General features: G+C 40.6%; 1 protein-coding gene across 1 annotated transcript in view; it reads left to right on the forward strand.

Moving 5' to 3' along the window:
- Positions 1-16997, forward strand: part of ARID1B (AT-rich interaction domain 1B) — a gene marked incomplete at its 5' end in the record, with an annotated part of 340856 nt that extends 323859 nt beyond the window's left edge. Inside the window, 7 exons of the mRNA XM_082481489.1 lie at positions 623-761; positions 2107-2279; positions 3942-4092; positions 6745-6841; positions 10093-10882; positions 11750-11880; positions 13906-16997. Coding sequence (XP_082337615.1) covers positions 623-761; positions 2107-2279; positions 3942-4092; positions 6745-6841; positions 10093-10882; positions 11750-11880; positions 13906-15618 — 3194 coding nt within the window. The 3' untranslated portion in view covers positions 15619-16997. The remainder of the gene's footprint in view (positions 1-622; positions 762-2106; positions 2280-3941; positions 4093-6744; positions 6842-10092; positions 10883-11749; positions 11881-13905) is intronic.
- Positions 16998-24559: the final 7562 nt, after the last annotated feature.

The raw sequence follows: 24559 nt of genomic DNA on the forward strand, positions 1-24559 counted from the left end.
ATTTTATTAGCAGTGTTAGCTATAGAGTCCTGTTCAAATTCTACTTTCAGTGATTGCTTTCTTCTTATCCCCGATGGCCTTTTGCATTTCTTAAATATAATCTTTTGCAATGCTGTCTCAAAGATGGCATAGGGTCGCAGCGTGCCACTAACCATTTGCCATGCTCACCATGGAAGTGTCTGCCTTTTAGTGGTGAATGAAATTATGAATTTATATTAATATAGCAGTTTAAAAGCTTCTGGCTGAAATTCACCTTATAAACATATGTGTTGTGATAGTGATTATGTAAAGAAGCTGTGCCAAAAGAACAGCCTTCATTTACTTTCTTGTAAACTATAAACAATTAACTTTGTATCTCTGACCTCTGATTTAAATGATCCTTCATCTAGATTATTTCTATTCATGTTGCTTCAGGCAGCTGATTAAATTCATAGTTCTAGGAAAGATGGTGTCTATTACTGCACAGCATATCCTGATCTCAGAGGATTTGGGGGAAGTTACAAAGTACTGAGATGCATGATATAAGCAGGCTTATGGAACCAGTTTCTCTCCTTGATGATTATTATTTCCACAGGAATTTGGCTGCTAGCTTTTAATATTTCCTTCTCCTTTGATTTCCCAGCTAATTCTGGTTCCTTGCAAGGCCCACAGACTCCACAGTCTACTGGTAGTAATTCCATGACAGAAGTGCCAGGCGATTTGAAGCCCCCAACACCAGCATCAACACCTCATGGACAGATGACACCTATGCAGGGTGGCAGGTATGAAAAGGTCTTTGCTTCATTTTTTTGTTGGGCTGTAGTTCTACAACAGTTTAAGCCAGCCTTTCCCTTTCCCAACTGCTCGGGAACTCATCGGATTCTGTGGTGAACTGGTGAGAGCCTCAAACGCGTCAGAAAATTATTTCTTTTCACAGGGGAGAGAGTGAAAGGGAGGAAGGAGTAGGAAGTGCGTTAGCTTTCTAAACACCAGAGAAGGATCAGACAAGCACCAGTGCAAAGCGGGGCATGTGAATTTGTGAAGAGCAGGGAGGAAGGTGGAATCAGGCAGCATCAACTTAGAACCGCAGCCTTCCTTTCCTTGCTTACCCTGTCCTCTGCTAGTATACGGGTCTAGACATTCACGCTTAGGAAGGAGGAATGTGTGGTTTTAAGGTGTTACTTAAATTCAAATTATGACAAGCATATGTAATAACAGTGGTTGAAACAGCAGAGGATTCGGCTAGATGGACCGAGAGATCCCTTTCAGTTCTGTATCCTGTAAGTCACACGAACCGGCTTAATCTGAAGTGAAGCCTTCTCACCATTCATTAAGGATCCACCGAAGTCCACCATAAAAAAGTTCTTGTTGACTTCAACAGGAACATAGCTGAGCTCTGAACAATGTACAGAGTCACTCCGAACTTAACATACTTAGGTTCTTTTTTTCTCTGTCGGTAATACTGCAGAAAGGATAACAAAAACCTTTTTTAATCATCTTTAATTCAGTTTTCTTTCACTATATAAAAAGTTTTCTTTTACATTAAGAATAAATCTGATAGTTATCATGGAAACTGCATTTTCAAAGCCAAATTGTTAAGGGCTTTAGAATAAAGCTGGCTGCAACCATAAAAGTTAGTGCTTCTCCATAACAATAAATGGTATTTGGAAGGTAAATCAAGTGTTGCTATTTAGTCTGTCCTCTAGTAGGAGAGCAATAGTGTGCTTGGTAAATTTGAAAGGGAATAAATATGAAACTGATAAAAAGTAATACCATTTTGACACAGCATATAATTATCTGGAGCTCACTGCCTTGGGGTAGTGAGGCAAACAGCTTAGTGAAATTTCAGAAAGGTTTAGACTTTTATATGGGTACCAGGAACACGCACAGTTGAATTAGATTGAAACCCTTGATCTTTAAGGTAAGTAGCTGGATAAGCTTGGGGGAAAAAATGGGTAGATTTTTTTAATGATTGTCCATTGTGAAAGTTTTGTGCATCTTCCTCAGGTGTATCCTGCACTGATCACTGCCACAGCGTCATGGGTTAGGTGTACTATAGTCCAGTCTGTTTTCACAATTCCTATGAATACATGATGATGTTAATGCCTCCATTTTCTCATCCGCTAGGAACAGCGCAGTTAGTGTGCATGATCCCTTTTCTGATGTAAGTGATTCAGCATTCCCGAAGCGAAACTCTATGACGCCAAATGCACCGTACCAGCAGGGAATAAACATGCCAGATATGATGGGAAGGATGCCATATGAGCCGAATAAAGATCCTTTTGGTGGAATGAGAAAAGGTATTTTCTTTGTGGGAGTTTAAGTGTTCTCCCCTACTTCTGTGTAATCAAGATGTTCTAGTCATCAGAATGAGCTTTTTTACTTTGCTGATTTCGCCATTGGTAAAGTGGTATCCTTGTAGCAAAAACAGAGGTACTGTGCAATTGTGGTTCATTCTGGTCTGGTCATATTTTCCCCTCTCAGAGTCACACTGTTTATTTTAGACTTAACAGAATCGTAAAAATTCTTGTAGGAATACATTTCAGGAAATGGCATAAATTCACAGGGTTAGATTTTGTGCAATGATTTCGTGAAGGTGGTTAGCTGCTCTGCAAATCAGATGCTGTACTTCAGTGTGAGGATGCAAAGTGGTGAAGCAGCATGCCTGCTTGTAGTGGAGCTGAACTGGGAATTCATTGTGTGGAACTGAGCAAGTCTCCTAATGCTCTCTGTCTCAGTTTACATATTTTTCAGAATAGGAAAGCTATTGTTTCTCTCACTTGAACAGCCTCTGACAAAAGGTGATAAACACACTCAAAGTTTGTTTATTTTTAGAAAGTAAAAATTAAAATTAATGTCAAAACTGACTCTTGTCTTTTTGGGCACTTAACCTACAGATGGTTTTGTAGATATTGTAAAATGTGCTTAAAACGAATCAATCTTGCATGCCTCGTATATAGGAAAGTGGGAGGAAAGAACACAAGCAGGGCTCACAATGGCTGCAAAGAGAAGAGCAGATGGAGGAGATGAAATGAAGAAAGCAGAAACTGAAAGGGAGCAAAGGGGAGGAATGGGAAGAAGAGGTCCAGAAAACAGGGGAAGAAAGATATGTGATGAAGTGGGGAGATGCTTTAAAAGAGATAGTTAAGCTGATGTGACTTTTTTTTAACCCTTCCCTTTAAATCCTTTTGCCTGGACTGTGGACACTAGCATAATGCAGTTTGAGGAAGAGAGAACTCTCTCTGCTTTAGATTTATTTTAGGTTTTATATCTGTGTGAGAATAAGTGGGTTTATTGCACTTTGTTATGCATTTCACATTTATCCTGTCGAAACAGAAACGTCTCTGTTCAGTATCTGCTGTGAGGGACTAAAGGATAGAGTCTCTTCCTCTATTTGCTTGGGGATTTGTATCTGATAGTAGTGGTCAATATGCCTGTTCTTGGACCCATAGAATATGTCCATCCTGCTCGAGAAGCTACATTAGAATACAGTATCCTTTCCATAACTAAATTACGGTATGCATGTGTGTATGAGGGCTTTATGGGAAAAAGAAGAGCCTGATTTTTACAGCTTTGTAGTCCAAACCAGGAGATTTCGCTTTCATCTTTTTTGTAAGGTTTATGTTTGCATTCATATTTAGCATTGTTTGGAGTGAAAAGAACAAGAACGAGTTCATCTTCAGCTGTGAAGACCACAGGGAAGAAGCTGCCTGCTGCCTGTTGAGCCCAGTTCCACAGGATGAGATTACTTGCCTCTCTTGCAGCCCCTTAATATCATAACCATCATCTTGGTAGTGGTGCTGCTCCATGTGTTTTCATCAGACCCTGGAGAGCTTGTCAGACACCAGCTAATTCTCCCTGGCAGTGTTAGGGATCTGAACATTATTTTTAAATAAATCATTTAATAGAAAGAAATCTTCGAACACCCAGAATAATATATTTAATTTCCCTTACTGTCGCAGTGCCTGGAAGCAATGAGCCTTTCATGACCCCTGGACAAATGCCTAACAGTGGAATACAAGATATGTATAACCAGAGTCCATCTGGAGCGATGTCCAACATGAGCATGAGCCAGCGACAGCAGTTCTCTTATGGAAGCAGCTATGACAGGAGGTGAGTCAATCTTTCAGGAAAAAGCAAAGCCCATTAGTGAAAGTGATCCTCTCTCTCCCCTTCTCATTTTCCCATTGCGCCTTGCAGAGAACATAGCAGCCTACATTTCCTACAACATCTTACCAAACCACTGGTAATGATTGAGTCTAGTTGTTCATTGAAATTAATAAGGAGGAATTGTCACACCTTAGAAGTCACTCAAGCTGCAGCAGTTCAGCACGTGGGTGTGTTTGACAGCTGCCTTCAGCTGGCTGCTGGGCTGGGCTGTGGTGGCATAAAGTAGCACTTGAGTTAGCATTCTGGCCATGTTTTCACCTAAACAGTTGTTGGTAGGCTTTTTATGAAAAACAAAATGTACAGACTAACTATGTCTGGTTTGTGGTCTGTTGGAGAATTGCTTTTGGAGAGTCTGGAGTCTGTTGTCTGAGCTGTAAGGGGCACCAGTCGTGCAGTGCATCCATCAGTACCCTCATAAGTTTGTCTTTCAGTGAGGTACGCAAAATAAATTTGGTCCTCTTTTGTTGATCCCAGGAGAGATTTTGGGGAAAAAAAAAAATCAGTAAAATCACTGATGTCTAAGCATTGGTATAGTAAGCAGAATGGTTTGGGAATGTTTGGATTTTATTAAGTATTCCAGTAGGTTTTGCAGCTCTGGCTATATTCCTACTTTTCCTTGCATTAGGCTGTGTACTTTAGCTTCACTTTTTGTTTCCTGATGGTAGCCAAAGTGGTGCAGTGTGGGTCTTCTAAGTGTAACGGCAGAGCAGTTTTCAGTCAGTAGTTTGAAGTAGTAGATGTGTTGAGTAACACAAGTGTAATCGTGTTGTTCATCAGGTCACATTGCTGGGGAGCCAGTGAGAGTAAGGGTTCCATGGAAGGTGATAAGTCAAGAGAATGTTTTCTTTAAGGGGTGTGTTTTGCTTTATTTTGCTGGCAAGTTTGGAGAATAAGTGCTTTTTACAGAATGAGGTTTCCTTTGTCATTTTTTAGGTCGGATCATGGGCTGGGTCCTGAAGGCAGTATGGCACCACCTGGTCAAAGCAACATGGTGCCTTCAAACAGTGACCCAAGCATGTACTCTCCTAATCGTTACCCTGGCCAACAAAGGTGAACACTAATTTCTCTGTTTGTAATATCTGCAGTAACCAGCTAACGAGTGCTAGCAGCCTCTGTGAGAGCACATAGATAGAATATGTGTCCTCTTGGTGTGTAACTTCTGTTTTGTCTGTTCTTATTTAGGCTTTTACCGTTGGTTCAGGTTCTTGGGGGGGTAGAGGCTTGGGTGAATTGGTTGACTTTGTGTAGCCATAGAATCAGAGATGTTAGAAAAGGAGTATACATCCTGCCTTGTGTATCTCCCTGCCAACACTGAACTAGAACATACTTTATAGGCCAGATTTCTGCAGAGCAGCATTAAATGACACCAGTTCTGAAGTTTCCAGAACTTCACCTGGCTTGTGGTTATCCTGTGACTAACAAATTGAACATTTAGACAGTGATCCCTTATTTATAAAATACATATACCTTTGCTCAGTTTTATATTATTGCATGTACTGTCTCGGACAACTGTAGACAATTCCCATCAGTTATATTTTTCTTTTAACTGGCATTAGGTAATTTCTCTCCATCCACATCATAATATACTGAACATAACATACTGAACAGCTACTGCTTGCACTCCGGTCAACTCTCAAAAAATCAGAGAGTTTTCTGTGCTTTTGGAAAAATGAGGTCCCATTAGTTCTTTTAACATGTCAGGTTCCTCAGTCCTCTGTTTCTCTGACTCTCCTTGATATATTACTTCTATAATTATACTCAAATTGTAGATGAGTTCTCACTGGTAGCGTACAGAGAGGAATTACTGACATATTGGTCTGCAATACAGTGTTATTTATCAATCTTAATACCTTCCAAGTACTTCATTTCAGCAACCTAAATTTCATTCAGATGTGCTAAAAATATTGCAGTTGCACTGTAGTGGTCTTTGGGGGTCTAAAAGGCCACAGGTAAGTTTCCAAGTGCAACGCAACTCTGTCTCTTATGTGTATGTTTCATTATGTAGCTTTAATTAAAAATTACATGCACATTAGAAAAATTATGAGTACTGTTTTTACTCAGTAATGATGTATTTAAATCTTACATATTGTAATGAAATTTTTACTTTCTGTCACTATCATCAGACTAAAATCACGATTGCACTTTAAATTGGCAGTTAACTAGTGATTATATTCTTAAAAAATCCAGAAAGTAGTTTGCTCGGAGACTGACTTGTTAGAGCACAAGAATTTTGACTTGAAACCTTTGAGCTGTACATCGGGTACTTTTCCGCCTAAGATGTGTTTCCAGTGGCTGCAGCTGCCTTTCTTACCTCTTTGCTGAGCATACCCTGTTCCCATGCCTGACTGCTACCTCTAAATCCCTCTGCTGCATCTTCACTGCTCCTCCTTTCTTCTGTCTGCTTTATCTCCTTCTTTCCACTACCAGCTCCAGCAGAGCTTACTACATCAGGCCCGGACCATACCACACTGTACCTTCACCTTGTTGCCAAATGGCAAATATCTTCAAGGCACAAGATCATCAGGGTACTTTGCTTTTCCTGGTGGCTTGAAAATTCCAGCAGCTCTAAGTGTTGATTTGAATGCTTCATTCTAGGCATGAACCATATGGGCAGCAGTATCCAGGACAAGGACCTCCATCAGGACAGCCACCATATGGAGGACATCAACCTGGAATGTATCCACAGCAGCAGGTAGGAGAGGGGAAAATGGCTATACTCATAACATTTGTTTAATAACGTCGCCCCAAAATTCTGTGTACATTCAATAACTTGTTTATACAATGTATGTCTTCTGGCACAGAAGAGCACTGTAGTTCTGGTCAAAATCACAGCTCATATGGATAAGACGTGTATGTGCAGCTATAGGAAAACGTGTTCATTACACTGGAAGAGTGGAAATTTTAACAGATGTTTTGTGGCTTTGGATGTGTATCAAGTGATTGTCCTAAGTTGATAACCAGCAGACTGGGAAAGTATAATTCGTAGGCTAGTAAAGTGATGCTGCCTCAATTCCAGAAACAAATAGGAAAGCTGTTTGGCTGGCAGGTTGAAGGGTCTTAACTTAATGTCATGCAGCCCAATGAACCCAAAGGAAAACTGGAGGAAAGTAAATCGTGCAGCTCTCCCGATTATTTAGAATGCTGAGGTGGGTCATATGAAATAACCTATCTTTAATATAGATCAGATGGCATATTTCCCACGTTATCTCTAGTAATAATATGGTACAAATACATGAGAGAGAACATTATTAGTGTTAAAAATAGTTCAAACATTTGTACATTCCAGTCTCCCTAACTGTGTGATCACTTTGAAAATACAAGTTATATTAATTAATAAGATTTTTTTGTTACATGTATCATTAATACCTCGTGGGCAAAATTCCATCTTGTAAGTCAATAGCCAAACTCCACTGACTTCAGAGTTTCATCCTGCATGTTACGAATTAATTTCTAGTCATACAATAATTAAAGTTGAAGTTAGCTTCCAAAATAGAAAGCATTTCCTTATACTGTAAAAATTAAAATGTAAGCTAGTTTTCAGTCGATTTCAGATAGTCCTTTTCAGTTTGGGATAGAGTTTTACTAGAAAATCTGGGCGGGGGGAACCTGAAAGAGGAGATCTGAGGTTGCACTGTACTGAAAATGTATATAAATTTCAATTTCAGAATTTCTTGCTTATCTCTTTGGTTTGTAACATCTTTAAAATAGCATAATCAAAAAACTGTTTTGTTGTTCTTTATGATGAGCATATGCTAGCAGTCTAGGTGATGTAGTGGGGAAATTGTAAAGATACGTAACAGAACAGTTTGTGGTATTCCATGCTAACATATGCAGTGAATATATTAACTATGTGTTCATTTAAGCAAGGAGACAGCTAGAATTTGTAAAAATATATTTGGCCCTGTCCTTAGTGCTGTTTATATGCTTTGTACAATGACTCTTGAATGCAAAATGCATTAATGCCAAAAAGCAGTGAAGAGTGAAGGGCAAGGATCCTGGCTGGCCTCCGCCTCTCCCTCCCACTCCCAGAGGATTCCACTTCTTCATGTAGCTAGAGATTAGGTTGCCACTAGCTTATTTTCAATTTCCTAAATCTCACTCTAGAGTGGTACAGGAAGAGTGTGAAAAATGGCCCTTTCGAAGCTTCATCTCCAACCTGAAGGCTAGGAATGACCTGGGAAGTAGATGCTTGGAGCATGAATTCCTGGGACTAATGAAGGACTTTGAGCCAAGTTTTTCAATTCCTGTATGAATGCTTGTCCCCGAGAGCTATTATGCAGCAGGTGACCTGCGTTGGTGTCGTTTTATCTTCTGCGAGATCTCAGAATTCCACGTCCCTGGTGGAGGGAGACATATGTTGTGCAGCCTCAGGCTCCTGCTGAACCTTTACACAGGAGGCAGAGTTCAGGTGCATCACTGTCCTCCGCACTGGGTACCGTTACACATGTTGCCACTACATACGCAAGAGCGCTGAACTGCTTTTAAAAAGGCACGTGCTTCATTCCCAGCTGTCTACTTTAAGCACTCTGAGTCACTGTGGCAAAACACATACCACCTTTTTAGGTGTGGCAACTGCCAAGTCAGTTCTTAATGTATAAATTGGCCCCAAGAGTGGTATTTACTACAGCAAGTAGTTTATGTAAGGCTGAAAATAGGTATTTCTCAGATAGCCAGACAGCTCTAGAGCAAGTTATAGGAAAAATACTTCCGTGCAATACAGTACTTGTGCTTTTATGTGCACCAAAGTTGGAAGATGAGTTTATGAATCCCAGAGCTGTTTTAAGTGACCCATATTGAATACATACAGAATTTCATCTGATCTTGACTCTAGTACATTAATATACATCGTGCAGTGTGACTGAGCTACAGTTTCCAGGGGAGCCATAACTTTGAATTTGCCATAGATCATATATTCAAAAATCACCCATTTCATTCACATTTCTTGCTTCAGAGCACTCAGTGTGGTTTGAACTGTGGAGCAAACTCCCACAGGAACTAAGGACCACTGCAAAACTTACCACCTTCCCACCACCTTTTTTTTTTCTTCTGCCGTCTTAAACATAAATAGGTACAAGCTTGTATGATTTAAAAACAACTCAGCTCCCCCCAAGGTAAAACAGCTTACTTCACACTACATTCCCCACTTGAGAGGGTGAGAAACAAAGAGGGAATAAACCATAGGTGGCAGCTGTTAGTTACATTGCTTAATTCATTACTGATCAGCAGGGTAAGAACCTGCATAAACTAGCACAGAATGTTTGGATGTGACCATTTGCTGTAATAATCTCACAGTAAATTAGATGTGATTAGGATGATTTGGGAAGAGGGATGGTTGCCCAAACAGGACCATGTTTCTGGGAATTACACAGAGTAGCAAAAGCAGCAGTATGTTTTCTCCTACCAATAAATTTACTGTGTGCAGCCTATGCCCTATCGTAAGATCCAGTGTTTCAGACATGAATGCTTGAAGCTTATCTTGTTAATTTAAGAGTTTATTCATTTCTTGTCTCTTGAAAACATTCACTGAGTGGTTTTGAATATTTTTAAGATTTTTCTTCTTAGTAGACTAAGCATAAAAAAGAAATGAAAATATTTTAGTTGGTGAGGACTGTTGGCTTTTCATGCATGTCTGAAATGACCAGTGGAATTCAATCTGACAGATAGGAAAGGAAAGGGAAAGGGAGAAAATGAGAGCAAGCATAAGAAAATTTAGCCCAAGGATAAGTTTCCTTCTAGTATTAAGTTATAAGCACAGCAAAACAGAGGCTTAAAAAGAAAGCACTGGATCGAGCCTAACCATAGCACTGCGTGCCTGACTCTGGAATCGGCACGATCCCTTCTAGAACTAAGCACCTTCAGGTTTTTAAATGAGCTTTCAGCCAATGTATTTATATTGTGTGTGGAGTAAAAGTGACATATCTTCATTCCAAAATTTTTTTTCAGAACTATAAACGACACATGGATGGCATGTACGGGCCTCCAGCCAAACGCCATGAAGGGGATATGTATAACATGCAGTATGGCAACCAGCAACAGGAAATGTATAACCAGTACAGCAACGCTTACACGGGGCCTGACAGGAGGCCCATGCAGGGACAGTATCCATATCCGTATAACAGGGAGAGGATGCAGGGCCCAGGACAAATGCAGCAGCATGGAATACCTCCCCAGATGATCGGCGGCCCCATGCAGTCGTCATCCTCCAGTGAAGGTCCTCAGCAGAACATGTGGCCAACACGAAATGATATGCCTTACCCTTACCAGAACAGGCAAGGTCCAGGAGGCCCTGCACAGGCCCCACCGTATCCAGGGATGAATCGCACTGATGATATGATGGTGCCTGACCAGAGGATAAACCACGAGAGTCAGTGGCCTTCTCATGTCAACCAACGTCAGCCTTCTTATATGTCATCCTCAGCCTCCATGCAGCCTATCACTAGACCTCCTCAGTCATCCTACCAGACGCCACCCTCTATGCCAAACCATATCTCTAGAGCTCCAAGTCCAGCATCCTTCCAGCGCTCTTTGGAAAACCGTATGTCTCCAAGCAAGTCTCCTTTCCTACCCTCCATGAAGATGCAAAAGGTTATACCCACAGTTCCAGTGTCACAGGTCACAGGACCTCCACCCCAACCACCACCAATTAGGCGAGAAATTACCTTCCCCCCAGGCTCTGTAGAAGCATCCCAACCAGTCTTAAAACCAAGACGAAAGATTACCTCAAAAGATATTGGTAAGCATCAAAACAAAACCCAAATACCGAAATGGGTTGGGAGAAGGGGACTTTGATTTTGATTTTCTTTTACGTTTTAAGACTATTTTGAAAAAAAAAAAGTTAACTTTGGTAACTATAATGTGATTGTCTTCAATAAAAATTTAATAACATATGCATCGGTGAGGATGATGGGTAAAACTCATCCCAGACAACCTGACATGAAATGAAAACAGTATTTTATATGGAGACCCAAAATCTCCAGAAAAGCATTAAAAATGAAGCTTGCCTCAGATTTCCAAATGGTATGTGTTGAAAGGTTCTTTAGAATGTTTGTTAAATCACCAATACAACATTTAGCTCAGCAAAGCTTTTTGTGGTCTTGTTCCATGGAAGCTCATGCTGTTCTGCTGTGTAGTTATAATCCCTGCCTCCCTTGAATGGCCCATTTATTCTTTCCATATTCTTTGTCACGTTTGTTTCTCCCACTGTTCTTTCCCAAGTATCTTCTTATCTTGAATTCCTGTTACATTTCGTATGTTCAAGTTCTCGTACTTCAAGTTCCCACACTCCTGCCAGAGTATTCTACTGATTCCTTACCGATTATTTGGTGTAGTCAACTTCTCTAAGCTTGTGCGATTATTTCGGCTTCAGCGAAGTCAGGAAGAATGGCCCTGTTAAGATTTTCTCCAGTATTAAGGCTGAGTAGCAGTTACAGAAAAACTCACCAGGACTAAGTGGTGAAAGTAGGGTCTTAAACAGTGTTTCAGTAACTATTTAATTTAAATTCTGCATCCTCAGAATGTCATGGTTTAATCTTTCAGAACTCATTAATGGTCTCCAAGGACACACTAATACTATTTTACTTCCCCTCCTTTCTTTCTCCAGTAACTCCTGAGGCCTGGAGAGTGATGATGTCTCTTAAATCTGGTCTTTTGGCTGAAAGTACCTGGGCGCTAGACACTATTAATATTCTTCTGTATGATGACAGCACTGTCGCTACTTTCAACCTCTCTCAGGTAGGTGGGAAAACAATATACTTCTCAACTTCCCAAGGAAAGAAAACTGAAATAAGATACCTACAAAAATGCTGAAGTCCTTTAAAATTGGTTATAATTAACATAAATTTGAATATTGCAAAACCTCCCTTTTTTATGATTGGTAGCAGTGAGCAACAAGAGATAGCTTTAGGTCGAATAGGGGAAGTAATAAGCCTGTAAGAAGGGTATCTCTTGGAGAAAGGAGCATGTAGACTTATGAGAATTTTATCACTGACAGAAGACTAATGTGTAAGTTTGCACTCATGATAGTACAAGGACAATCCCAGAAAACAACAATATGTCAGTAATCTTGCTTAACTTGTATTTCCATAAAAGGCTTTGCATAAAACTATGAAATTGATTTGAGGCTGTCTATTGGCAACTACTTGTCTTATTTAGTAGTTCCATACTAAGCTGCGAGATTTTTTTAATAGCTTATTTTCTGTTTGGTTTCTTCTTGCAGTAAATTAAGTTTGCACAGAAATACCAGATTGACAATTTAAAGGCTAAAATTCACTGTCCGTTCACAGGATGCAAGTAACACAGGATTTAACAGTGTGTGCTTTTGCCTCACTACCACCCCGTATTTTTCAGCCCTGCTCTAACCATTGGTCTGTTAGGTGGTGGTAATAGATGGCATGCTGGTAATGCACATCATCTAAAATTTGTACACATTAAATATTCAGCTTCTGTGCTCCATTCATTCCTTGGTTACTAATAGTGTAACTCATCATTTTTTAAATATAATGACCTTTTTTTAAAAATACAGATACAAATGGTACATTTCATCCCACCTAACTTTAGAACTAGGGATATCTATAGCATGATTCATCTCATCCTGAAGTAGAGATCTAAAATAGGTCAGATGAATCATACCCTAGAAATGGCCTGTAAAAGACCATTGATTTTAAAAGGAATCTAGACAATTAGGTTAGGTGTGTAACTGTTGTGGCTGTTTGAAGTTAAGTGAGGTGAAACTCCTCTGAATTCTATTAGAAATTGCATTAATGCACCCTGTGCAAGTTGCACAGAATACCAGGCATATTTAATCTTTTTTGTTGTTGTTACTTTTGCCTTGGACTGTATTTCCAATGGCAGTCAGAACTCTGTATGATGACTTATAATTCCTGCAGCTCATAAGCATCGGTTTGTTCTTAATTCTTCCAAGGGTTTGCCAATCATGAGAGAATAAAGAATGGACAAAAGGATACATTTTGCTGAAAACCTATTAGCCCACGATTAAAAAAAAAACAAACAACACATTAAAAGCCAGACAATCAGGCTGAATACATCATAACAGCAAAGAATTTTTAATAACAAAGCCACGGAGGGTAAATTAATACCAAGTCCAACTACTGTCTTTCCATAAGAAAGTGATTAAAAGTTAATTAAGAGGATTAAACCTAAATGAAAACTGTTTCTGAAGGGTGACTTACAGCACCAGGCTCCAGTAACAATTTTTAAGTGTTGTCAGGCAAAAATTGAACTATTCCAGTAGAGATGGGATATTAATCTAGGATGTCAGTACCTAGACCCTGAACTGCAGATTCCTATAGGACAGTTGGCTTTAGAGATTGAGAGACAAAGGAGGAGGGGAAGAATCGTAAACTTTAGGCATCTAATAAAAGTACAAATCAGAAAAACTGAGTGAGTTAGAAATTTCAGTACTCTCTACAGAAAATGAAGACTAGTAGACATTTCCAAGGGGACAGAGCACTAGGCTAGATGTATACTGTAACTTAAAGGAGACATACGAATAAAGTTCTGTACTTCTCATAGCTGTTACAGTTTAAGCAAATGGAGCCATGATAGTTTGACATTATATACTGTTCAGACAGGTGCTAGAAGAATTTCCTTTGATTGACTTCTGCCATGCAGGACCTAGCCACAAGTCCACAGCAGGAGGAGGGAAATATTCACAGATGTATGCATCAGTGTTCCTAAAAAAATTACATGCAGACAAAAATACTTACCTGATTTTTGTGTTCTTTCTTCTCCCCTCAGTTGTCTGGATTTCTTGAGCTTTTAGTAGAATATTTTAGAAAATGCCTGATTGACATTTTTGGAATCCTTATGGAATACGAAGTGGGAGATCCAGGCCACAAAGCACTTGATCACAAAGCAGGCAAGAAAGATGATAGCCAGTCCTTGGCAGAGGATACTGGAAAAGAGGAGAACGACGAATGTATTGACTATTTTGATGAAGATGAGGAGGAGGGGGAAGATGAAAAGGTAGAAGGAGAAGAAAAGAGCATTGTTTTTTCCACTCCTGGTGCCATTGCTGATCCAAGTGAGAGGCCAAAACAAGCCAGTAAATTTGACAAGCTGCCAATAAAGATTGTAAAGAAAAATAATCTATTTGTTGTTGACCGATCTGACAAACTTGGACGCGTTCAGGAATTTGATAGTGGACTTCTCCACTGGCAGCTTGGTGGTGGTGACACAACCGAGCATATCCAAACTCACTTTGAAAGCAAGATGGAGATTCCTCCACGCAGGAAAGCCCCTCCTCCCTTGAACTCTCCAAGCAAAAAGAAGGACCTTGAGGGGAAAGGTGAGTCTGAGGAACAGCAAGAAAAAAGTATAACGGCAACCATTGATGATGTCCTCTCAGCTCGGCCAGGAGCATTGCCTGAAGACTCAAACTCTGGTTCCCAAACAGAAAGCAGTAAATTTCCCTTTGGGATCCATCAAGCCAAAAGCCACCGGAATATTAAACTGCTAGAGGATGAGCCAAGGAGCCGAGATGAGACGCCTCTATGCACCATAACTCACTGGCAAGACTCCTTGGCCAAACGCTGCATCTGTGTGTCAAATATCGTCCGTAGCTTGTCTTTTGTGCCTGGCAATGACACCGAAATGTCCAAACATCCAGGCTTGGTGCTGATCCTGGGAAAGCTGATCCTCCTTCACCATGAGCATCCAGAAAGAAAGCGAGCACCGCAGACTTACGAGAAAGAGGAAGAGGAGGACAAAGGGGTGGCCTGCAGCAAGGATGAGTGGTGGTGGGACTGCCTCGAGGTCTTGAGGGATAATACATTGGTCACATTAGCCAACATTTCTGGGCAGCTAGACTTGTCTGCTTACACAGAAAGCATCTGTTTGCCAATTTTGGATGGCTTGCTGCACTGGATGGTGTGCCCGTCTGCAGAGGCACAGGATCCTTTTCCAACCGTGGGGCCCAACTCAGTTCTTTCGCCTCAGAGACTTGTGCTGGAGACCCTGTGTAAGCTCAGTATCCAGGACAATAATGTGGACCTTATCTTGGCCACCCCCCCATTCAGTCGTCAGGAGAAACTCTACGCTACTTTAGTTAGGTACGTTGGGGACCGCAAAAACCCGGTCTGCCGAGAAATGTCCATGGCGCTCTTATCGAACCTTGCCCAGGGGGACACATTAGCAGCAAGGGCAATAGCTGTGCAGAAGGGAAGCATCGGAAACTTGATAAGCTTCCTGGAGGATGGGGTCACTATGGCCCAGTACCAGCAGAGCCAGCATAACCTCATGCACATGCAGCCTCCACCTCTGGAGCCACCTAGCGTAGACATGATGTGCAGGGCAGCCAAGGCCTTGCTGGCCATGGCTAGAGTGGACGAGAACCGCTCAGAGTTCCTTTTGCACGAGGGTCGTTTGCTGGATATCTCAATATCTGCTGTCCTGAACTCTCTGGTTGCATCTGTCATCTGTGATGTACTTTTTCAGATTGGGCAGTTATGACATAAGTGAGAAGCCAAGCATGTGTGAGTGGAGATTAGAGGGTCACATATAACTGGCTGTTTTCTGTTCTTGTTTATCCAACGTAGGAAGAAGGAAAAAAAAAAGAATCTTTGCTCCTCTGCCCCATTCACTATTTACCAATTGGGAATTAAAGAAATTATTAATTTGAACAGTTATGAAATTAATATTTGCTGTCTATGTGTATAAGTACATCTTTTTATTTTATTTTTTTTAACCAAAGTTGCTGTCTAGTACATTCAAAGGTCACACTTTTTTTTTCCATAGATTATCCTTTCAATGTTCTTTTCCATGTTTGTATTGCATATTTTTTGGGAAGCGAACTAGTGACTTTTTAAAAAAAATTGTTATGGCAAACCATTGTACGATGGAAAAAAATCTCACCACTTTGAAACAAGAAGGTGAAAAATAACCAACATACCAAGTTCCTGTGTGTTTTATTTTTTCAAATAAGGAAAAAATAAAAAAAAACTTGTATACCATCACCCAAAGCTCTGTGCAATAGAAGATTCTAGTGATGTAGGTGTAGGGGATCAAGGAGGGTGTCAGTCAGTAGTCACAATACAAAACGATACTGGTTTCTCCTCAGGAGAAATGGTTACATTAGGCTAGGAGCAAAACAAAACAAAAAAGTCAAGTTAAAAGATTTTTAAACAAAACCTGATGATAAACATCAATTGCTTCCTCACCAGAACTGTCTTGTCTACATCTGTTTTTTTGACCTTCCACAATGACAGTTCTTCACAATTCCTTTAATCATTTTTTAAAATATTTTTTTATTGCCTAAGGGCCGTGATGTATATAGAAGTTGTACATTAAACATACCCTCATTTTGTTTTTTTTTTTAGTACAAAGTTTTTAGTTTCTTTTTCATGATGTGGTATCTACAAAGTGATAGTAGAATTATTTTTTCTTTCATTTGGGCCATATCTCCAAAAAAATAATAAAAAAAAAGGAAAAAAGAAAAAACCCAACACAGAAAACCAACAACTGAGGGTAATGTACAAGTTTCTGTATGTATAAAGTCATGCTCTATTTCGGGAGAGCAGCCGATCACAATTTGCTTTATAAATCAAGGTGTGGAAATGGTTACGTATGGATTGATTTAAGAAAATGGTTACCAGTCTACAGACAAAAAAATATATACAGGAAAAAAAAAAAGGAAGAAACACAACTTCAAAGATTTTTCAGTGACAAGAATCTGCATTTGTATTTCAAGATAATGTAGTTAAAAAAGAAAAAACTTGATGTAAATTCCTCCTTTTCCTCTGGCTTAATGAATTTCATTTATTCAGTATAAAATCTTTATATGTTCCACATGTTAAGAATAAATGTACATTAAATCTTGTTAAGCACTGTGATGGGTGTTCTTGAATAATGTTCTAGTTGCAGTGTGGGATATTGGAAAGCAAATTAATTACAAGAAAGAGCAATAATGATTATTCTCTTTCCCCTACTTTATTATTATGACCTTCAAAAATATTACGCTATTGTATTGCAGCAACTTGCTCTCCTTTTAGCAGAGCCTTCTCACATCACAGAGAAGTGTTTTTAATTATTATTTATAAAACCACGGAGCCTCAAAGGGGAAGAAGACATGGCTGGCAAATGATAGTTCTGACTATGCAGGTATCCAGTCTCCGTGCTGTGTTTGGGGGACTGAAGATGGATGTTAGAAAAAGTGACAAAAGATTTTGTTAAAGCAATAACCAACTTGAAGAACTTGATCTGTATTCACTACCTGTAATTCTCTCTGTTGGTTAAAGGTGCAAATACCCCAGTGATGTGGGTATTTAGAATAAACACCCACCCACTTCTCGATACTGTATGTGTCATTGCATACTTACATGGCCTCTTATCCTGGGAGTCCCCCATTAAAGTGGATCGGGCTTTAATAGAGCACATCCATCGTTATAATTGGTGGGAGATGGCCATTTCAGTTTCGGGAATTATCTGGATTCAGATACATCCACTCTCACCTGGTGATGCCTTGTTGCCGAATATTGTTCAAGCACTAATTTTTGCTATTTCATCTTGGATCATTGACTTTGTTAGTGTGATCATAAAAATCTAATAATAATCAATTTCCCTGGAATTGCCACATAATTACACTGTTAGTGGATATCCTCCTCCGCTCTCCAATAACAATAGGGAGGTACTTGAAAATTACAACCCCCTTTGGCATGCTGCCCATCTTGTTCATATAGATTGCTATAACATTAATATATATAAGAGAATTTCAGAGACAGGTAAAGTACATACAATTTTAAGCCAAGTTTGAAACGGGACTCCCTAGTGTCATGAAAAGTAATTTCTCCTTCTAGCTTTTCTTATTCAGTAACGTCTCTACTCCCACATCACCTGCTGCAGTGGTCTGGCTTTCTCTATTATATTGCTGCATTCAGAAATACATGAATTATAATCCACCGGTAACTCTTCAGCACAGAAGGAGGTGTATTTCAGGGATTATTTTTACAGCTTAATACTGGGCAATGTGGCAGTAGTATCCCCTGCTAAACTTATTTCTTACTAACATTTTACTGCTTGTATTACCCCATGCATACAAGCAAGCTGTTAAATAAACCCTCTGCTAAGCGATATTCATCCCTTTCTTGTCAAGGACAAGAAAGGACGTCTATTCTCTTTTCTCTTCAGCATTCAGACCCAGAGACCTTTGGGGGAAACTACCTGTGGCAAAACACTGTGAGCTGTCAGAGGCAGCACTTGAATGTTACTCGGGACTTCTCCCGGCCTGGTTAAACAATATGGGGGGGGAACAGCTAGCCAGGCAGCCACAGAATGTCCATATATGTAACATTGCTGCTACTTTTCCAGTTGGACCAGGTCCTAGCTGGGGAACTGGAAGAGTGGAAGGGAAAGGTTAGTAATACAGCTTCTGCCTGAATAGCATTTTATGCTGTTACAGTAGGAGTAAATGATCTAAATCACTACTATTACAGCGTATTTATCAGAAGAAAGGTGAAGCGTAAGAACTCCAGTTCCCTCTGTTGTCTACGTGTGATTTCACCTCTCCCACAATGTTCTCTTAAGCCTTTGGAGAAGACCTGCTCATGAGACTTGTGAACTTAGCAAGTTCTGACTGAATCCTGAACAAGTTTGAGCTGCTACAAGTTTGGTCCTACAAGCAGTATTTTGGTTTTCAGTTTTAAAAAAAAAAATCTACATTGTTGTGCTGATGTGATCACAGATACTCTGTAGTGAAGCTCAGGCTATTACCAACAAGAGGGTGCAATATTTGAAATTCTAAAACTGCAATGAGTTATTTAGGGGAAAGCAGCCAATTAGTAAGTTAGGCAATAATCAAACACAAATATTCGACTTATATATATATCTCAATAAGCTACCTGTTTTCTTTGGTAGGCCAAAGCAACTAATTGCTTATAGACTGAAAGAGCAGCGATGAGATACGTGGAGTCCCTGAATCTTACTGACCTCTAGAATCACTTCAGGAATTAAAAGATGCCTATTTCCTTTGGCAGGAAAAATATGGTTTTGTTTCTTGTTAACATGATTTCCTACACTATCCTTTCCAATAAAAAAAAAAAAGAAAAAAAAAAGCAAACAAACAAACCACATGAAAACATCCTGCTCAGAAATGCCATGTTTTCAACTTCCCAAAAGGAAGGATGGAGAAGAAAAAAATTCATCCACATACTTAAAAGCCTCTGCACTTTCTCTTCCATCTTCTTTTGCTGTTTTTCACCACATTCGGTGACCTCTGTGTCATCACTACGGTGAGACCATTATCTTTTTGGCCTGGATACATCCAGAAGATTTCCTTACTTAGAGAAATATTGTAGCAAAAGCATATGCTTGTCTTCCACATTAATGATTCCTATACCACATTTTACAGTGCAATGCAGGGTACATCTTTTATTTTACAAATAATATGAAAACACCTCTTAGTAATAAAGAATCACGTGTAGCTGTCATTTATGACAAAAACACTTCCATCCAAAAAACGATGCAGCCATTGCAGGGGGTACACTCATTCCAAGCAGTGTTTTAACCCATGTCATCATGCTTCACTCTACTCTGAAGCTGCTGTTCGATGTTATTTAGTAGCAAAGAAAAAAAATCACTATCGTCTCCTGTGTTCCCCCCAGTACAAGAGGAAGCCTTGTAAGCATCCATAGTGCAAATGCCCAAGCTAACTGGAAACTGAACTGGAATGTGGGCACTGACCTGAGGTGGCAAAAAGCTAGTTCCCCCTTTCAGGAAGCCGTGTGCAGGCTCCTTACTCTGCAGGTAGTAGTGCTGCTGTACCTAAGAAATAATGCACACCTATTGCTCAAACACTGTAATAGCACTATCGCTATCACAGAAGTCAGTCTTTCCTGTGTTTTAAATAGGAGCACAGTCTCAGCATTTGAGACAAGTTCTCCACAGAGGGATGATGACTTCTATTTTTATCGCCATCAACCTGGTAATACCACATATGTGGAAACAACACTCACACAAAACCTCAAAGCAGTCCCTGCTGTAAAAATGTTATTTTCAAAGTCATGAACAAGTAACTAACTGCAGGTGGAGACAGACAGAAGAAAATGGAAACAAAAGCAACAATAAACTGAAAAGGCACATACCACTCTTGTAGCAGAGTGGAATTATGAAGATCTAGAACATGGCCCTATACCACCTGCAAATTTAATTTTCTTCAGGATAATTTGTGAAATTTCTGGGGGCTTGCCCCTTCTGTTTTCTCATTATGAAATCGTACACTTCCCATGCCCAATTCCTTTCCATCCATCCCTCACAAAGATTTTTTTAAGGATTATTGAGTCTGAAGAAAGGAAAGAGAGAAAAGTACTGAGGGAAAGGGAGAAAAGACATGACCCGATGGAGAAAGGGAGGCAAACACAAAGACAGAGCTGAAAGAAAAGCATCCTATGTCCCTGCTGCATTGCTCTATTTTTACATTTGGGTCATTCCAAAGAAATGAATAATTTAACCAAGCTAGGGGAATTTGGCATTTCATTGGTGGTTGGTATAAAGAAAAAGGAAGTAAAAAGATATTTTAAGAGGTAGGGGGAGCAAGGGTAGGGAAGGCAAAGGAAAAGATAAGCCTCCATATGCAGACTGGTAAATTCAATTTTTACTTAATTACATTTACCTTTCAAATCCCCAAGACAGCAGGAATGGGTAAGGATTAATATTGTCTTTATTGTTAAATTCACCCCCAGTTGTTTATTTGTGTGCTGTCAGAAATGGGTTTTCAGAGTCTGGCCTTCCTTTCTCTGATTGTCAGTAGCTGTGGGTACAGGAGACAGCTGTTCTGGGCTGCATACCAAATCCAGCTATTCACATGCCTAAATGACTTGATTTGTGCTTCCAATTACTTTTTCTAACAAAAATCTAAAATGTATTTCATTTCAATGCTGTTGTACAGTGTAAGAACCTGTAGGTTTATACTTCACATTGTTTTTAACTGGCCTAAACTAATGAGATGAAGGACCAAGATCCTCATCTGATGCCTTCAACAAAGCTTCAACGTCTTACCCTGCATTTGTTAATTTACTTGGTCTGTCATTACTTAGTATATATTGCATTTCCATTAATTAAGGATAGTTATTTACATTGAAAGGGTGATGGGGTGGAATTGCCTAGCTAGCAGAGCAAATCCCTAATGACTCAGGCATCTCTGCAATGTTTATCCAGGTCTGCAAAGAGACTCCTGAAGGACAAACATTCTGACTTTCGCTCCGCTATGGAGTATTTTTTAAAGGCAAGTTTATATCTTATCATGCCAGGAGAAAGATATATGATTATCTAACATGAAAAGCTGTTAGACACATGCTAGAAAAAGCTTACAGTACTCCATGATGCAATTCTACTTTACATGTAGCAATTTGCTTATCAGTTCTACGTAAACACCTGCAACTGAGAAGAACAAAGAAAAATAGCTAAATCTAGTACATGTTTTACTGTCAAATTATAACACAAAACTGCAAAGTCAACTATTAAATATCTTTTTCTCTAAAAGAATTTGAAAAGAAGTAATATTCCACTGGTTGTATCACCACCACTAAAGTTTAGAATGGACTCCTTATAGAAGATTCTTGGGTTTTTTAATACAAAAGATGAAGCTCTGTGCAGAATATAACACAGCAACTGAGAAATACTGAGATTTAAGCACAAGCCTTCATCAGCAGAACCAGTGCTATACATTTTATGTGCAGTTAGGGAAGACAAACTTGTAACAAGTTATTTGTTATCAATATCCTGTACCCACCTAAAAAAAGTGTATTTCCCTGTATTTCCACCCATTTTATGTAGTCATGCATGTTTCACTGGCATCTCTCATAACAGAGTAGTGAAGAAGTTGATCTTCTGTTCTTTTTTTTCCTTCCTAATATTTACTCCCTAAGCCAAGCCTCTCATCTTGCTTCTTTCCCTATACCTTAGTACCAAATACAGGGTCCTAATTTTTTAAAGAACTGAATAGCTTGGGTTTTGTCTGTTATTGATACCTTTTAGTATACGGAGGGATTTCTTCATTGTGCTGGATTTTATCAGCAATTCTTGAGACAGCAGCATCTCCTGAAGGTTCTTATCCTGCAGGGAAAAGCTACTACAATGGGCTCACAGCCTTAACAGCGTGGAGGTGGTTGAGATCTGTGGAGGAGAGGTAAAGAAGAGAAAAAGGCTTTGAGTTAATCATTTGATGTTCCTACACCTCTTCAAAACATGGGCATGTTATTTATGGTAAGCATAAATAACCAGACTTTCCAGTCAGCAACTATAACTTCCTCAGCTTTTCTATTATATAGGGGCTTTTGAGTAAAGAGAGTTTTCTTTAAATATCACTAAAACTGCCCATTTAAAAGCACCTAGATGCATGACCAGTATACCTGGTGAAAACAACATTGTGGCCTCCATAATGTCAGCTTAGCCACAGCTCATTCTGTATCTCAAGCAGCTCCCGCATATTTATCAGCCTAGCATATGCCAACCTTCCACAACATGCATGTCTTGTCTAGGAGGTGCAACTCACAAGACCAAAACATTGACTAGTGGGCCATCAGCTGAGATATATTTTGTTCTTATGTATGTGGTAAGAAAGAAAATATACCAATACATAATGTGTACATATAGTTCATTTCCATTAAACACTTTCTTTTGAACAGGAGACTTACAAGCTAATTTCATTAGCTTATTTTATCTTCAGCTGCAGCTAGGTACGTTCCGGCTGTGGCCTTACCTGAGGAGGTTACCATTCCTGGTCTGTGACGCCTACAAGTTATTACCTCCATGCAAACAGGGCAGCACTGCTGCGAGTGGTACTGTTTCTAACCTAGCAAGTTAAGCGCTTAATGCATTCAGGTGTTTGGTTTGCTTGTTTTTCCACCCAGAACATTTTGACAGCTGCTATGACCGTACACTCACAGAGTTATTCACCCATTACACTATGAACAATGATTTGTTGCTGGCTGCAAACTCTCCAGGAGCCAGTTGGTTTGATTTACCGCCCAGAGCATCCCAAAACCTAGTGTAAGAGAGAGATGACATGCATTGGACCTTCAGCCTGACCGCACAAAGTATAGCACAGCACAGCATCTTGCCCCAGGTACAGGCAAAGGATGTGGTCCTAGAGTGATAAACTCATGCTGAAGTGGCCCTACAAAATATACTGATAAACAATCCAGAGGGACCTTGACAGGCTGGAGAGGTGGGTCCCTGCAAACCTCATTAAGTTCAACAAGGCCAAGTGCAACATGCTGCACATGGGTCAGGGCAATCCCAAGGGCAAATATAGGCTGGGCAGAGAACGGATTGAAAGCAGCCCTGAGGAGAAGAACTCAGACGTGTTGGTGGATGAGAAGCTCAACATAACCTGGCAATGTATGCTCACAGCCCAGAAAGCCACCCTCAACCCCGGGCTGAATCAAAAGAAGCATGCCCAGCAGGTTGGGGGAGGTGATTCTGCCCCTCTACTCCACTCTCACGAGACCCCACCTGGAGTACTGTGTCCAGCTCTGGAGCCCCCCAACATAAGAAGGACGTGGACCTGTTGGAGCAAGCCCAGAGGATGGCCAGGAAGATGATCAGAGGGCTGGAGCACCTCTCCTCTGAAGACAGGCTGAGAGTAGTTGAGGTTGTTCAGCCTGGAGAAGGCTCTGGGGAGACCTTCCAGTGCCTAAAGGGGGCCTACAGGAAAGATGGGGAGGGACTCTTTATCAGGGAGTGTAGCAATGAGGTGCCACAGCACCCCAAGGCCATGCACACGGTTTTGGGCAGCAGTGCCACCTCCAAGCAGGCATGGAAGGAAGCCAATAATCCCCTAATTGGTATGAATTTGACATTTCCTTACTGCCAGCAGCATTCTTTTGCCTTGGGACTGAACGCAGCAGTGGGGTTTGGAGGGGGAAGGTTTCTCCCAACTTTCAATTTTTAATTATTTAGCAGTCAGAAAGGCGGGAGATGACAAGGACAGACGGAAAGAAGCCCCCTTTGCTCCTCCTACAGGACTGTCCCAACAGCTCCTTTCAGCCCTGCTCCCACCTCTCCCCCGCCATGCCTTCGAGTCCTGCTACTTCCCCGCCTCCCTTCCCCACACAGCCCGACCCGCCGCCAAGGCCGCGGCTCGGCAAGGCGGCAGCCCCGCCGGCCCGGCCCGCCCCCGCCCTGACTGACCGGCCCCTTCCCGCCCCCGCTCCCCGCTCGGCGGCGGCCATTGGAGCGCGCCTTCCAGAACCTTCTCGCCCTCCCCCCCCCCCCACCTTCGGCAGTGGCCCGGGCGGCTCGGCGTGGGCCAACCGGCGGTAGCCGCCACCTCCGCACACGGGACTGCGTTTTACCGTGAGAGCTGCAGTGGAATACATAATTCCATTACCGTAAGCTTAAATTTATTGTTTAAAATGGTACTTAGAGCTTTTCCAATACTTCTTTGTCATTCGAAATC

Source organism: Vanellus vanellus (assembly GCF_965231255.1).
Source record: "Vanellus vanellus genome assembly, chromosome: 3".
In the NCBI taxonomy this organism is placed as follows: domain Eukaryota; kingdom Metazoa; phylum Chordata; class Aves; order Charadriiformes; family Charadriidae; genus Vanellus; species Vanellus vanellus.